The 16,512-nt window shown below is 30.5% G+C and overlaps 1 protein-coding gene across 1 annotated transcript in view; it reads left to right on the top strand.

Annotated features, from left to right (window-relative positions):
- Positions 1 to 1,902: 1,902 nt before the first annotated feature.
- LOC125073396 (solute carrier family 2, facilitated glucose transporter member 8-like) overlaps positions 1,903 to 16,512 on the top strand; it is a 35,404-nt gene continuing 20,794 nt past the window's right edge. Inside the window, exons 1-2 of the mRNA XM_047684212.1 lie at positions 1,903 to 2,178; positions 14,319 to 14,455. Coding sequence (XP_047540168.1) covers positions 14,377 to 14,455 — 79 coding nt within the window. The 5' untranslated portion in view covers positions 1,903 to 2,178; positions 14,319 to 14,376. The remainder of the gene's footprint in view (positions 2,179 to 14,318; positions 14,456 to 16,512) is intronic.

Here is a 16,512-nt window from a genome sequence, read left to right on the forward strand (position 1 = left end):
CAAAATATATTTCGACTAAATAAACACGCTTTCTTGCCATAAAATAAAATTTTAAGCCTCTTTTATTTCCGGAAAAGTTGATGTTGCCAGTCATTTTGGTGACGTCACATTGTTATAAACAACAGTCGACCGGCAATCATTCAACGTTAACAGCTATAAATATTTGGTGTTTTTTTTGGGAAAATAATGAATTACAATCGCTATCGTTGGTGTGTAGTTTCTGATTGTACACATACTAGCATTAAAACTCCAGAAAAGTTGCATAACTCTCGGAACTCGCAAAACAAATAATAAAATAGCTTATCAACTAAAACTCGATTGTATTTATGTGAGGGATTTTTTAAATGTTAGTAAATTCGCCTTATTAAATTCTAATATTACTTTGCCCTTTTTATGTATAGGTATGTATAAATAAAGTTGATAGTAACATAATCTACAATTACTATGAAAATTAATAGTTATGTACCTCGTTTACATTGAACTGACAGTTTTTGTCTATATGACGTCACACCACGTGTTTTAGGTCACGTGATATACAGATTAAAAATTACGACTTTTTATTTTTATTTTTTTTAAGCCTATCTCCTGCTTATTATTTAAATATCAATAAAATCAATTAAAATATACTTTATTCAAATGGTATGGTTTTTGTAAGCTGTTTTTAAATCCGTTCGGAATTTAATTTCTAATTCCGAAGAACCGGCAATCAACTCAGTACTCTTTTCCAACATTTATAATAATATTATTTGTTTATTAATGTTTTTTAGCAGATGATTTGAATTATGAATCGACAAAGTTACAAACATGGAATTTTAATATAAAAAAAACCTTGCGTGAAGTGAAGGGTAACTATTTCTATACCTACTGTATAATACTGACCGTAAAATGATAGACCAGTTTGGGCCATTGTTATTATACTCCCTGAAATTAGTTTGACAAAATATCATACGACAGGAATTGTTCATTTTTAAAATAACTCGACACACAAATTATAGTTTATTCAAGTATTCCTTACTTTACACTACCGCAGAGCAGAATCCATGAGAAGTTGATGTGGACTAGTATCTTTGAAGTTTATCGAGTATTTATTTGACTAATTATCACGAAAGTTCGCAAAAATATATGTTATATGTATTGGTGTTTTAAGTCGAAGAAAATAATATTAACCATATCTTTATTTATTTGCTTCGTAATTTTATTTGCTTTCCTACTCTTTCACACTTCGAAAGCTCTGAGTAGCGAGGCACGGACGGAGCAGGATTACCGACAGGTAAATGAAAACGAACCGCGGCCTCTCCAACAGGAGCGATTATAGACACAGACATTTGTTCAAATTAAATTATGTCGTTTTATTACATAGCAAAGTTTATGAGATCATATGGACTTAACTCTGGATGATCTCAACAAAGTATTTTGAGGTCTTAACATATAGACGAAATACAATTTCGGTGATTCGCGTGATTTAGAATGTTTTTTTATTTCGACGTACCTATACAATTTTGGTAGGGTCATGACCCTTATAACCCTCCTTCTCGGAATGCGTCTGCTCTACGATTCGTGCCGAGGGCGAACAATCGCGAAAGCTTTTAGAGAGTGGGAATCCCACATATCTCGGTTCCACTGTGACCTAGGAATCTTGAAATTTTCAATGCTTGATTAAACAACAACATCTTGAATTTGTGAACTTTTGTAAGCCAAACAATATTTTATAAAATTGATTACTAGATATATTTAAACTACCTAATTAAGAATAAAAAAAAAAGCTCAGAAATATGTGTAAGACGGAGGGAGAAAGAAAGATAATACGGACACTCTTTGGCGGACAGGAAGTGGGTTTTTGTTTGTTTACATTTTAATTTATAACACCAACCAATGAACCGGGCGTCTAGTGAGCGGCGTGCATCCGCAGAGAATGTACGTGCGCACGCGCAACTATTATCCATTTTTATTATTCGGTCGATCTCACTGACGAGAAGTTTATATTTCAGTGATTAAATAAATAAAAGTTTAAATAAATTAAAAGAATATAATTTATTTCGGATCGTTTTAACTTTTAGTGTTTAAGTCGAGTTTGTGTGTTAATCGACGAAATTTAAGAGAAAGTAACTTAAATTATACTTACTCGACTGAACTGTGCGAATAATTAATAATGAATGGTGGTACACGAGTGACAGAATCGTAAGTACATATTTAAATATAGTATTATTGAATAAATCCCATACTAAATGATGTTAATAAAATAAGTTTTCGTCTGCTCAAGCATTGAGTTATAGCTTTTGTTTATCATATTGATAGATATTGTTTTTCGACTTTCCATTGGATTTATTACGTTTATCGAAATAAAATTTATACTTGTGGCATAGTTTATTATAAAGAGGTTCGCTATTATAACATGTCGATATTTTTAAGCGTTTTGGTAATATATTGACCTCTATTTCGATAACACATCCAGAGCCGCAATCAAAATTTTCTGAGAACAAAGTATAAAACAAGAATATATATTTTTAGCTAGACTAAAAGTTACACTATTTCGATATCATTTTCGAATTTACTCCAAAATGACAAAGAAATGCCCCGTGAATGTTAACCTTTTTTTATACTTAATAAGAACAAAAAATCTCATATTGTAGTCAACCTTTCGTCATCGTTCCCTTAATCCTACACTTAAAATATTCCACACAACCATTAAACTCTGTTTTTGTTTAGTATTTTACATCCAAATACTGTTCTTTTATTTTATAGATTTAACAACTAATATTCTTTAGCTTGTCCGAAAAAATCACTACTACAAATATTTTGTTGAATGTTTGTTTAAAAATAATAATAATTACACACAACACACAGTTTCTTTTTTAACAATAACGACACGCGGCCCGGGGCACCCCTGTCTGTTCGAATTTCGAACTTCGAAAAAGGCCCCAAACTGGCCTCAAATGACCCAAAGGTCTGCATGAATTATTATTATTATTCATACTTAAGTAACTGTGAATGATTTATAATTATTTAATATGACTTATTCGATAATTTTAAAGCTATAAAAGTCTTGAAAATGACTATTAAGATAATCTCAGTCAATACAATTATAGTGCTATTATTGATTACGTGCACTTCTAATTCGTCGAATAAAATATTAGCAATAACGTGATTGAACTAAAATCTTCAAATGTTATTTAATCAAGGTCAAGGTATAAAATATCAAAATCTCATCTCATTTGAATACTTGTTCCGAATTCGTCTTTGTTGTAGGATATCTGTAAATTTATGTAATATTAGGACTGGGTGTATTAATAATATATTTTTTTATCTGGATATTGCTTAATAATAATTTATTCCTAATTTATCCCCACTATGTTTAAGTACTGTTAAAGCAACTTACAGGTCTATTATTGTCAAGCGTGAATTGTTCAATTTTCTTGTGCACAATAGTACTTTAAAGTCGGTGGGTATTTTTACGTAACTTTAAATGATGTGATTGTATTCTTGATGAGTTTATCGAGATACAATCGTATAATTTCAAGTCAATAAGTAGGTATAGCTATACTTCCTTAGGAAAATAATTGTTAAAATGTCATGAAATAGGGGAATCCTGCTCGAAACACAGTAGTTATACTTTGAGAAAAATTTAAAAGCGCTTTAAAGCAAAGTATGCTAAATTTAAAGATGTTCGTTTACTTATAAGCGTAACACTACGTCGAAATTTGGATTACTTACAAATAACACGCCGATCGGATTTTATCTTACTTGATAATTATTTTTTATTTCTTACACGATTTACTAAAACTACTTTATATATTTCCAATAATAAATATATATAACTAATTGCCTTTAATTGTAACTAAGAATTTTTTTAAAAGTCTGTGACGTCAATAATACAAAAGCGCTAAGAAATACATTACGAGACCAAGAACATAGAAACTTGAGTTTTATTTAATATGGTCAGTGACCTAGTTTTCCGTGGCTTGGGCTTTCAATGGAGATAAGATATACATTTTAGACCATTATAGTATCTTATTTCTTACCCTTGATTCTTTCTCTTTCTCATCTAATCATCATTAATAACTTCCTCCTTGTATATGACATACTTCATAAAGCTGGACTTCTTATCTTCCATCCAGGCGGCTTTTAGGTATATACAAACCCGCCTTGCCCCAGGAGTACAAGCTTGCTTCTTACCAAATTTTATCAAATTCGGTTCTGTAGTTTATCAGCGTCATAGACAGACAGACATAGATACAGTTAGTTTCGTATTTAAACATCATATAAATTATATGTCTTAGGTAAAAAGGAAAAAATAAATCGAACTCTAGTCTTAAAATTATAAAAAGAATAAAACCAGTTTGTATGTGAGGTCAGTGTCGTTACCCGTGGAAAAAAACGCAATTTTAATTCCTATACATCAAACATTCAACAAACGTTACGTATATCAACATTGCAAAACACATCGAAATGCATTAAGTAGAATTGTTATGATACTAATACAAAACGCAAAGACGCAAATGGCGAATTTAGTTAAATATTTTTCTTTACGCTATTCAATTAACTCAACTTTAAATAAATATTAATAATAAACTAAAAAATATTCTCTCTTTTAAATTATAAAAATTTAATCTAATATTTTTTTTGTTTTTAGAACATATTATATATACACAACGTAATACTTTTTAAAAAAAACATTGTTTTTTTTTCAGTTTGTTCAACAATTTTATTTCTATCTGTGGGCAATAATTCTTCTACGTTATAATTAATTGATTAAAAACATATTATACAGACCTAACGATAACAATGTATATGTTATTTATTAATTTAATTTTATATACTTTTTCACTTTTATTACCTACTTTACAATTTGAAAAAACATAAATAAAACAAAAGCCCAAATAATATCTCAACAAATTTGAGTTACTAATCCCAAGAAACCAGGTGTAATAATGAATTAAACCTTTCTGAGAAAAGTCTTTGTACCTTTTATATCTAAGAAAAAAAACAGTTGAGACTATACAAGATTACGAAACAGATGTGCCAGTTCATTCGGCATTTCATTCATACAGTTAGAGCGCGATCATGTGTGTGTGTGTGTATGTTTTTATTGTAAAATGTTTATAGAAGTGACGTGTTACCCCACTGTAATATACCACATACCACCACATATTAATCCACATTAATGCGATATACAGTCCACAGATTCTCTATGACATAAATCGTAACGAGCCAAAACGAGTGACGTCATTACACGCTTATGTTTTCTTAAGTATACCGCAAGATATGTAATCTATGGCTATTTTGAGAGTTTTCACGACCTGACGACCAACCTCCAACCGTTTTTTCCTCTAAATAAATCCAAATATTGTTAAAAAAAACTTACTAAAACTTCTGTATGCACATAAGATACTTTTTATCCCTAAAACTTGGCACACCATATAATACGCAAAGAGAATGGTAAAATTATTCAATCTTTACGCTTGTGTTATTACAAATGATTATGTAACTGTGTTGACACACAAGATCAAATGGTCTATTCAAATTTATTTGTTTATTTGTAATCTGTGTGACTGCGTGACCCTACTTGATGTGCGTGTGAAAGATCTTTCACGCGACATCTCGTCTTCGGGTTAAGGATTTTTCGAAATTAAATTAACGATATATTTCAAATAGAGATAAGCAATTATTTAAAATATTTTCTTGTTCCATCACTATATATAATATAACTCCAGTAAATGTAAAACAGATAGTTGCGAGTTCAAACGTAGGAAGCTATTGAATTCCCATGTGCTTAATTTATGTTTATAATTCGTTCGTTCTAGGCACCGAAGTTCCTGACATGGTCAGGAAACCTGCATGTGTCTAATCTCAATGAAATTCTCCCCATTTTAGCAGCTTTACTTCATTAAAAATCCAATCCTTGACCGAAATTGGTTTTGGAGAAATAATATTGGCATTAATTTAAAAATAAATATTGTACAAGTTTTAAGCAAAATGACAGTTAATATTGAAGTAAATTATATAACTTATTTTAAGGGCTTAAATCAATATCTGTACGCATCACGACCGCGTGGAATGGTGACAAGAATTCTAACAGCATTTCTCCGTTGAATCGCCATTCCGATTCTCTGGGAAAATTTAACAAGCCTTCCTACCTACTACGAGATCTAAAATAGTAAAATCATTTGATTTTACTATTTATAATAAATATTTTTTTTTAACTGCAAACGGCACAAATGCAATAATATAATTAAAAATTAAAAAAAATAGTATTTAAATTAAGTACCATAAGCATAACCCTTGAAGTATGTTCATTATGAATCTGTGTTATCAGAAATCATAAATAAATAATATTCACTTGATAATTGAAAAAATTAACAAAAGTTATATCGACAATAATTATGTATATTTGCAAAAATGCATAATAAGTTAATTTATTCGATATTAATTGCGTAGACAATTAAACTTTATAATTATCTACTAATTATTTCTAAGATAAAATCCATATTTTATGATCCCATTTTGAAATCGTTGCCAATTCAATAGTTTTTCAATCAAATTCGTTCATTTAAGTACTTACGACACATCCCTGGCTTCGAAACTTCTGAATTAAGCCTCGTAAACGAATCGTTTCTTGAATATAGTAACTGGACATTAATTAATTGACATAACTAGCGTTGATCATGCGTCCCTAGTACATTCCGCTTTAAAGCTGTCTTCAATAAGACCGCTATCACAAAATAAGGTCATTTGTTACAAATTAATTCAATAAATTGTACCTTAAAATATGATATATCAACACAATTTTATATATATATTTGAAGCCAGTGGTGCTCATGTTTGAATCTGAAATTTTCGGTTTAAATTTGCACTGTGCCATCTCAGCTCTTTGTACATAAAATTCGGTTATTAAGGTAAACATTGTCAGGACTGTCTGCCTGTCTGTCTGCATGTGTTGGATGAAATTCTTCTACATTGGTATCAATATATCGAACAATTTCTGCGTTCATTGGAGCGTTTTCCACCATGATTTCGTGGAATACACTCGAAAACTTCTCATTGAGAGAATTTGATCTCTTGTGTTGAATTTGGACTCTTTTGATCAGCAATGGTATATTAACAGACTTATTGCTTTACAAATATACCGTAAAAATATTATTAAGTTTCAGATAAGTTTATTTTATATATTTTAAAACTAAATATTCATATATAAATATGTAATACGCTCTAGTAAAACATACAGGTTCAGATTATGTATAACCATAAACTACCAACAACAAAATCCATGAAACATCAGGAAATAAGCTCATGTATTAATATTTCTCAAGACACATACATTTGTCGAGCTCTCAACAAACATGGTGCCTTAGTTACTGGGGCACACGCGCTATCTCCCTTCATAACGGAATTTTTGTATGGAATTTTGCGATTATTCTTGGTAAGATATTTCAGATTAAAAAAAAACAAGTACAGCTACACTGATTTAGGTTATAGCTTTATTTTAAAAGTTCACTTGAATAAAGTATATTTTGATTTTATTTTAATGTTAACAAATTTTTGGTTCACATGATCCGATTTAAGTTGACCAATAGCTGATCATTATAAAAATTAGAACAAATGTTCATTTGTTCTAAATTCAAATAAGTACTAATGCAATAAAATATTCCATAAAAGTCATTGAAAACCCTTTAAAATATATCCTTAAGAAATTTACATAACAAAAAACAAAATAATGTTATATTTATAATTCGAGGTTATTTTTCTAGATTAAAAAAAAACGCAAGACCTACGACGAAACACGATCGAGAAATATTACAGACTGACAAGAGACATCGACTATAATAATTACATTTAAATAAAAATAAAAAATTACCCTCAGATTAAATTATTATCAGATGGAGCACGCGGAACATTATAATCCCCAAAAGTTTATACAAATTCTCTGTAGCGAGCCGTCTATGTAATTTCAATATTCTTATCATATTCGAGTAACTTAACTATTACTTTGTAATATTGAGGGTGTTACGCATGTGAGGTCACTCACATGCGTAACACCCTAAATGTTTTCAACATTTGACAAGTGAGATACGTAATTACGGAGTGAGTTTTTATGGAATAGCACTCACTGTAGTTCTTCCCGGTTCCTTTGGAGTTCTACTTAGGGTTATTTTCATTTATTACTAATACTACTTGTTATAATTTTACTGTAACTGAATTATATTATATAGAATGTGAACATTTTAATAAAATCTCACAGATATTTAGACTTTAGACTTATTACAAAATTACTTGGTGGTAGGACTTTGTACTAGTCCGTTTGGGTACCATCTACTCATCAAATCATATTCTACTGCCAAACAGCAATATTCGGTATAGTTATGTTCCGCGTTAAAGGGCGCGAGGGAAACTATATCTGAGCTCCCAAGCTTGGTGGTACATTTTGTTGGAAACGGTTATTATTTCTTACGGCTCCAATTTCTATGTGATAGTATCCATTTACCAACGAGTGGTCCATTACCCCGTTTGCCAAGTTACATAATAAAAAAAAACAATCAACTCAACAACCTATTATAACGTTATTATTAATTACAAGGTTATAGAAATTATAAAAAAATAGCACAATGGTTTTTATACATAATCTTATATACATTTTATGTATTTTATAAATATAAAACGAATTTATTGTGTCGACCAACTGTCTAATTCGTTGCCGGTTGTTTTCGGTGGAATCCGCATTCTGACGGATGACAGTTAAACGTCAAATTGACATAATAAATTAATAAACTTGATAATTGATGGTACAATAGTCTTAATCAGAGTCAAAATTTATTTTGATTTGATTACAATACACAAGTTAATATGTAGAACTGTGGGTAAATATTTTTCAATGTGTTTTTTTTTAAATATATTTATTTATTAGTAGTAGTTTCTCATTCATCCTCTGTCTGTTTCTTTAAATATAAATCCCTAAGTTTATTGGGAAATAAATGTTTATTAAACAATAATAACTTTATGTGATAAGTTCTTCTGTCATTCTTTAATGTTTACTTGATAGTAGGGCTTTGTGCAAACCTCAGTACCACCTACTAATCAGATATCCTTTCAGCCTTAACAGCTAGCCAGTGTGACTACGGCACAAGGGACATAACATCTTAGTTCCCAAGGTAATGGAGAATTAACGTCTCGTGTGCAATACATTAGCAAGCTGTAAATTTCCCACTGCTGGGCTAAGGCCTCCTCCCCCTTTGAAGAGAAGGCTTGGAGCATATTCCAATGCGGGTTGGTGGAAGTGACTGTGCAATAAACAACTATCTATCTATACAAATAATGTACAGGATGTCCGTGCATCGTGAGATGTGTTATACGAAGGACTAATTTCGTCTAAGTATACATGAACAGTTTAAGTCTGTCTAAATGAAACTGCATCCGACGTTAAGTATGTATTGCTGGTTCTATTCGGTAGAGTCTACTTTCCGAACCGATGGTAACTTTACATTTAAAATGTCACTGCAACATGGCAATTCAAAAGTTCTTTTACGAGCCTATTACTCCAATTTTTTGCTTAGTGCATACATATATGTCAAACTTTCATCCGACACGTGCACGTTTCCTCACGATGTTAACCTTTACCAACGAACGGATGATTTATAAAAACAAATGATGTAATGTGATTGTATCATTAAATAAATTCATTGAACTACTGACATTAACACATACTTAATGATTGAATTCAGTAGATTGTTAAACCATACAATCAATCCAATACAATTGGTGACGACGATAAAACAAGCGTCGCATTACACCGGTCAAAACCGATTTCCGCCGGTTATCAACATTTCACAATGTCAACATAACAATAATTAAAATTTACTACAACAAATCCCACGCGATTCTATTAAACGTACTAAAATTATATAATATTCATACTAATGCTATTAATTAGGAAAATTAATGATTATAATTTTATTTTACAGAAAGACTTTAACACTGTTTAACTAATCACTATGAAACTTGGCACATATATTATATTTCTATTTTGGAGGATTTTATGTTATCCTCGTTGCAACCGCTAGAGGGCACTTCAATGCACTGCAATGCAACCAATTCTATGGTGTTTAAAAGTCATGCAAACAATAAAAATATGTTTTTCCTTCGAAAAAACATTCCCCTGTATGATTATAACAGTCCTCTCTGCAGTTTTCAATAAAATCTTATAAAATCTAGTGGCGATTCCACTTCTACACACAGAACAATTCCTCAAAAAAATGAACATCACCTTAATCGTACTACTTATTTATATCGATTACGATCCGATTATATTTCGATTTAACTTCGACCGAACTGCAACTGGATTGTTGTGTTAGTAGAATAGGAAAATCGGGTTTCGTATCGATTGCGATAAGGTGACAATTTGTTAGTAAAATTGTCGCCCAGGCATAGAATTTAATGCGAAATTACTTAAAAGAAAAGAATATTGAACGATTTTTGCCAACATCACTATTATTCTGGTCTGGTCTGACATCTCAAGTTCGACGTTCAAACACGAATCCCGCCAAAATCAGTCCCGCAGTAGCTGTCCTCTAGACATTACACTTTAGTGTATTAACTAATAATGTAAGGCAATATAAGCCAATTTGCACTTTTATTAAATAGACTTTAATATAATGTAAGTAAGAGGGTAATTTGTAATGAATACTATAGAAGTTATGAGTATATTGTATGAATCATGTCACAATATGATTGATACATTGACTCAATATCCTGCTTTGAATAAATTACACTGCGACTTTAAAGCTATCTCACCACTTTGTAAGCGTTAGAGATGACCTTAGAAAATATAAATATTATATATTTTTTCAAACAACTAAGATTTCAAAATCAAACAATGTTGTAATGGTAAATAAAATACAAAAATAATAATTGATTCAATTTTAAGACTATGTAAATCGCCATGTTCATAAACGTTAAAACTTAGCGATGTTTATTGGCATTTTAACCCGAGACTGTTGCCTATGTTCTTTAATAAAAATACATCACATTGTGACGTATATGTACGTGACATCACTAATATTAACAAGATATAAAACGCTTAAAGTCGGCAATCAGACTTATCTCATTGAAATTCTCGCGTCTAGTATAGATTGGGTGTAGACAACTCGGAACGCATTGACGTAAGCTGCCAAATTAAGTTGAGAATATTCCGATCGCAATATTGTCCTTTGTCTTTTATGCAATATTATACATACAATCCGACGAATTTGGTATAATGTATACGCGTTATAATACAATAAACATGTAGGTATTTTTAATTTAAGTGGCTATTCAATCAATTTGATCTACTCTCATCTTATCTATATTTTTTATGAATGGCTGTTTGAATATGGATCGTATGGCATATTAAAAAAAGAGCATTGTATTTCAGTAGTAACAACCTAATAATCGTAGATTAAATTCCCGATTTGAAATGCGAATGACCTTGTCGATAAGCCGAGAGAAATATCACTGAAGGTTAACAGTGAAGAAATTGAAAAGTGTTTACATTAAAACGTTACCTATATATTTACATATACTCTATACTAATATTATGAATGCGAAAGTAACTCTGACTGTTACAATTTCATGGCTGCCAACCGTTGAACCACATTTGATGAATTTTGTTGAACCCCAATCAACAACTAAATTTTAATGCCTAACAATCGATCCCGAAAACGCGACCAAAGCCGCGTGCGACAATTAATATTGTTATATTATCTATATTATTACGGGAACGAAAGATCATCTAATCAAATACTATGTTAATTATACAGCAATTGTTTTTGGAACCGGTTAAAACTGGTTAGGTGAGTTAAATCGAACGAACGATGCGTTTCGTTTGTCGGGAAATTACTTTGAACGAATTATCATAAGACGCTTCAAAAGAAATCCTCAAATTCCCCCAGATTATGCGTGACATTGAAAAGTCAGAGATATATGATTGTCATACGAAAATATCATTTATTTCTTTAAAAGGTCATATATAAAGCATCGTGTTTATCCCGTCTGACACGCCACAGACACTTCGATCACGTAACAATAACTATATCATAGTTATCTGTCATTCGTGTATAGTTCGAGATAAGCAAGATTTCACAATTGTTAGTTTAGTTAGATAAATCGACTCTAGTCAATTTAATAAAATGATTTCCGTAGTCACATTAAATTTATGAATTGATAATTTTTTTTTTTTATTGCTTAAATCAAAAATTTAGACTCTGTCCTATGGTAAATGATCTTTGCCCATAGTCATTTTCGATAAGAAATAAATTGCATAAAATCTCAGAAGGATCGAACTGTGCTTCTGTCGTCAAATATGATGTTTCAAGATAAGAAACCTTGAACTATAACAAACAAACACATATTTCGACTTCTTAGTTGGCACACCTTGGGAATGAGATGATCGCCTAAAGGTGATAACGATTTTTTTTTTGTTTTCATATAAAAACAGTTATTGTAAAACATAAAACTTAAAAAATACCGCTGAGTTTCTATCGCCAGTTCTTCTCAGGTCCGAGGTATTTATTTCCAAACCGATGATATTGACTTTGACTATCCACAAACAAGTGTAACGCTTCTATATTGAAAAAGTCTTTTGTCTTTGACTATACTACAAACAGCCTTAAAAACGCACGGATGCAAAGTGTGTAGAAAAAAAAAAGAATTTAAATGAAATAAAAACGAAAGCTTGTTGAAATGAGTTACTTGCGTAAAATGCACACACGTTACACATACATACGCATGTACATTATCGAACGAGGGATCTAAGAGGTTATATCACGTGCTATTAGACTACTGAACCATTGACGAACGTGAATTTCATGTAGTAATTTATTTATATTAAAAAAAAAGATAATAAGATTTGAAGAATACATACCAAGACGTATGTCTCGATAAATTAACTGATTATTACGAATAATTGGTAATTTGTGTTTATAAAAAGCGGGTAAAATAAATATTGTCGTCGTTACATAAGATTTTATATTAAATAAAACAAAAAGAAAACAATGCAAAAAATCGGCCACGCTAATTTGTAATATGTATATATTTTTGCAACAATTCAGGTTTGAACTTAGAATCTCCTTTTCATCTAAGTTCAATATGCCATTGGGATAATAATTATATTAGAGTCACGTGACATTTCAAATTTCTATTAAAAGTGTTACCTAATTAAAAAATAGTTTTTTATATAATTATTATTTTTTAATTAGTATTAGTGACAAATGAAATCCTGAGCAATAATAATTGTCAAGAATTATTACTTTGAAAATGCCTTATGATTTCACTATGAATATTTTAATGTAAACAAAGACTCATAATTATGAGCGTCATGACTATAAAATTAAATCTATATCAATATTATGATATAATGTAATATATTATGTCTTCGTGTTGCCATTTAAAAAAAATTATAAATTGATATCACTATTATATTTGAATTTAAATAGGATTGCATTCACGATCTTCGGTTATGGTTTAAATGATATCTACTGGGCCATCTTGACTCCTCTAAGCTTATAAAAATAAAACAAAATACAATATTTTGTCAGTGGAAAGGAAAAAAGGCTTAAGTACTTTTGGTTAATGAGCTTTACTAACTTTATTTTAAATCCCATTTTCAAAACTACTATTTTGGCGCTTTGGCCTTTATTCCTTTCCATTGTTGATTTGTATTTAATTTATCTGTCCGTGCAGGTTAATATATTTTCTAGTACAAAACAATACAAATCTTCGATTGAAAAAGGTCGAATATACATATTATAAAATTTGACTAAGTTAACTATAATTCACATTTTTTTTATACATATTATTATTGCTTAATTTATCGTACAGTGATGACTAATTATTTTGTCTATATTTGCTAACTATTTAATTTATCTGTAAAAAATACATAATATAAATATATGAGTAGAAGCAAATAAATGATGATTATTATTATTATAAATATACTGGCGACCTAGCTAGACCTAGGAGTGAACCGGAACCAGTATGATGCTGGTCTAGTGCTTATCACGAAAACTAGGCGTGATATAATTGCAAATTCATTATGTATGAGTAATTTGTTCACCAAAGCTTTAGTTTTGTTTGATAAAGATTAAAATTTTAAACTAATAAATTATTAATAAAATGTCAACTATTGAAAGTATCTTGTATATAGGTCTATAATTAATGTTTATGTTGTTTTAAGTGACAGGGGTCGACTTTTAGACTTTTTACATCGCCAGTTGCCCCTTATGTCATTGTTATATTTAGGTTTATTATTTTACGAGTATTAAAAAAGTATTTACCCAATTATTTTTTTCCAGGTTCGACAGACTCTAAGATGAGTGATTAAAATATACAATAAACAAGCACAGTTGCAATATGCTTCAGCTGCCGCAGCAATGGTTCGCGCGCATCCAACATGGCGGCATCGCCAATCAATTCTTCATGGCCCTCATGGGTGAGCCTTTATATTATTATTTATTTATTATATCTGAAATCCTTCAGTCTAAATTACGATGTAAAGTTTATTTACTTGGGTTTTATGCAAAATCGTCTAGGTAAGTACCACCCACTCATCACATATTGACCGCCAAAAAGCAGTCCTTAGTAATATTCTAGTTTGAAGGGTCAGTGAGCCAGTGTAACTACAGGCACAAGGGGCATTACTTAGTTCCCAAGATTGGTGGCGCATCGGCCGTAAAAGGAATGGTTCATATCTTTTACAGCGCTAATGTCTATGTGCCACTTTAACTTTAAATATGTAACTTGTGTGTGTACCGTGTTTTCATATACTTTTTAATGTTAATATAGATTTTTTGCAGCAAATCGTTATATATGAACTAATCCGTAAAGACTGTTAAGTATATCGAATTATGGTGTGAGAGTGTGGAGACATGATTGAGCTACAAAAAAAAATTTTCAAACTTAATATTCAAATGTCGGGTAGGTCCTTCTCTGTTCTCTGTCTCGCTCTGATGTTATAATATACTCTATAGACCGGAAGCTGGATTGTGGGGAGTTTCAAACGCGAGATTAGTAAAAAAACAACACAATTCTAACGAGTAAGCAAGGTAAATAAAGTAAAGTGAAATTAAAGTATAGTTATTGTATTTTCCTGTATTTTCTTTATGTTGTTAAAATAATTAGAATTTGTCTCGCAATAGTGTCTACTCGTTGCGGTAGTTAAGCACAATAATGTACATATTTAAATACATGTAGCAAAAAATATTATCCTCTTTATAATGTAAATAAATATTCCCCACGAGAAAAACCACAATAGTAAAAGCTATACAAAAATGTATATAATGTAGTCGTATCTACATACAAATAATTATGAAAACCTTTGCTCACACTCAATAAAAAGCACATAAAACTATCTTCGAGGACAAGAGGTCAAAAGAGGCAATCGAATTTTACTACCTGACTACTGTTAAACATACGCGTAATATTACCACCACTTTCAATGTAGAAGGAAATGTCTGGCAGTTTCTGTTATTCTATACGAGTTTGGATGATTTCCTCAACTTGTTTTCGGTTATCGCATCAGGAACTGTGAATACAAATTAAACAGTTCCGGATGTCAGCGAGTGACCTTCGCTTAAGATTTCTAAAGATGGTAGCTTTTGTCCATTAAATCGCAACAATTTACAACTAGAAATGAGCCAAACTTTTTATCAAAACCAGAACCAATTAGATAAAGGTTTAAAAAAGTCTACAAGCCGGTTTTTGTAAGATCCATTGACAAATGTTTATTTGCTAAGCCAGATAGAAAAATCTTATCATATTCTTAAGATGAATACAACCCAATATTTAACAGAAAGAAAATACGTGCAACAGTACTTGTGAGATAAATGAAACCTTTTTGCTTCAAATTTTTTAAAAGTGTAACATCCATCTCAAGAACACATATATGCACGCTGCAGAAAAACTGTTTCTGTTAAGGATTCAGATGAGATCAGAAGTTTCGAATCCAAATTGATTTTGAAAAAAAAACTAACATCGGTTCTATATAGATTACAATTAACTTGACTATTATATAAGTTTAATTAAATACTACAGTACTTTTTGACATAAAAAACTAAATTACTAGTTTTAAATACCAACTTGTCAATAATCTGTACCAGTAATTTTCACTAACTGCATTGATTACTTCATCATAATTAGTTTGTTTATCGTCCACTTAAAAAAGTTACCAAAATGTTGACTCACTGATAAATGTGTAGTACGTAAATTATAACTAATATATTACGCATGCGTGTGTCATGAATAGTAATTCTATAATAAAGTAAATGGTACTTTATCAAATGACATCAATTAAATTCTTCGCCATGTATGTATGTATGTATGTATGTATGTATAGAATTACAAACGACTATCATTGACAAACATTATAACATTACTAATGCCCTTAACATAGAAAGATCATTTAGGAGGTCATTTGCATATATCAAAAAAAGAAAGGGACCTAAAATTGATCCTTGTGAAATGACTACTTTCAGTACAGACTGTATATTC

This window comes from Vanessa atalanta, chromosome 24 (genome assembly GCF_905147765.1).
Source record: "Vanessa atalanta chromosome 24, ilVanAtal1.2, whole genome shotgun sequence".
Lineage (NCBI taxonomy): Eukaryota > Metazoa > Arthropoda > Insecta > Lepidoptera > Nymphalidae > Vanessa > Vanessa atalanta.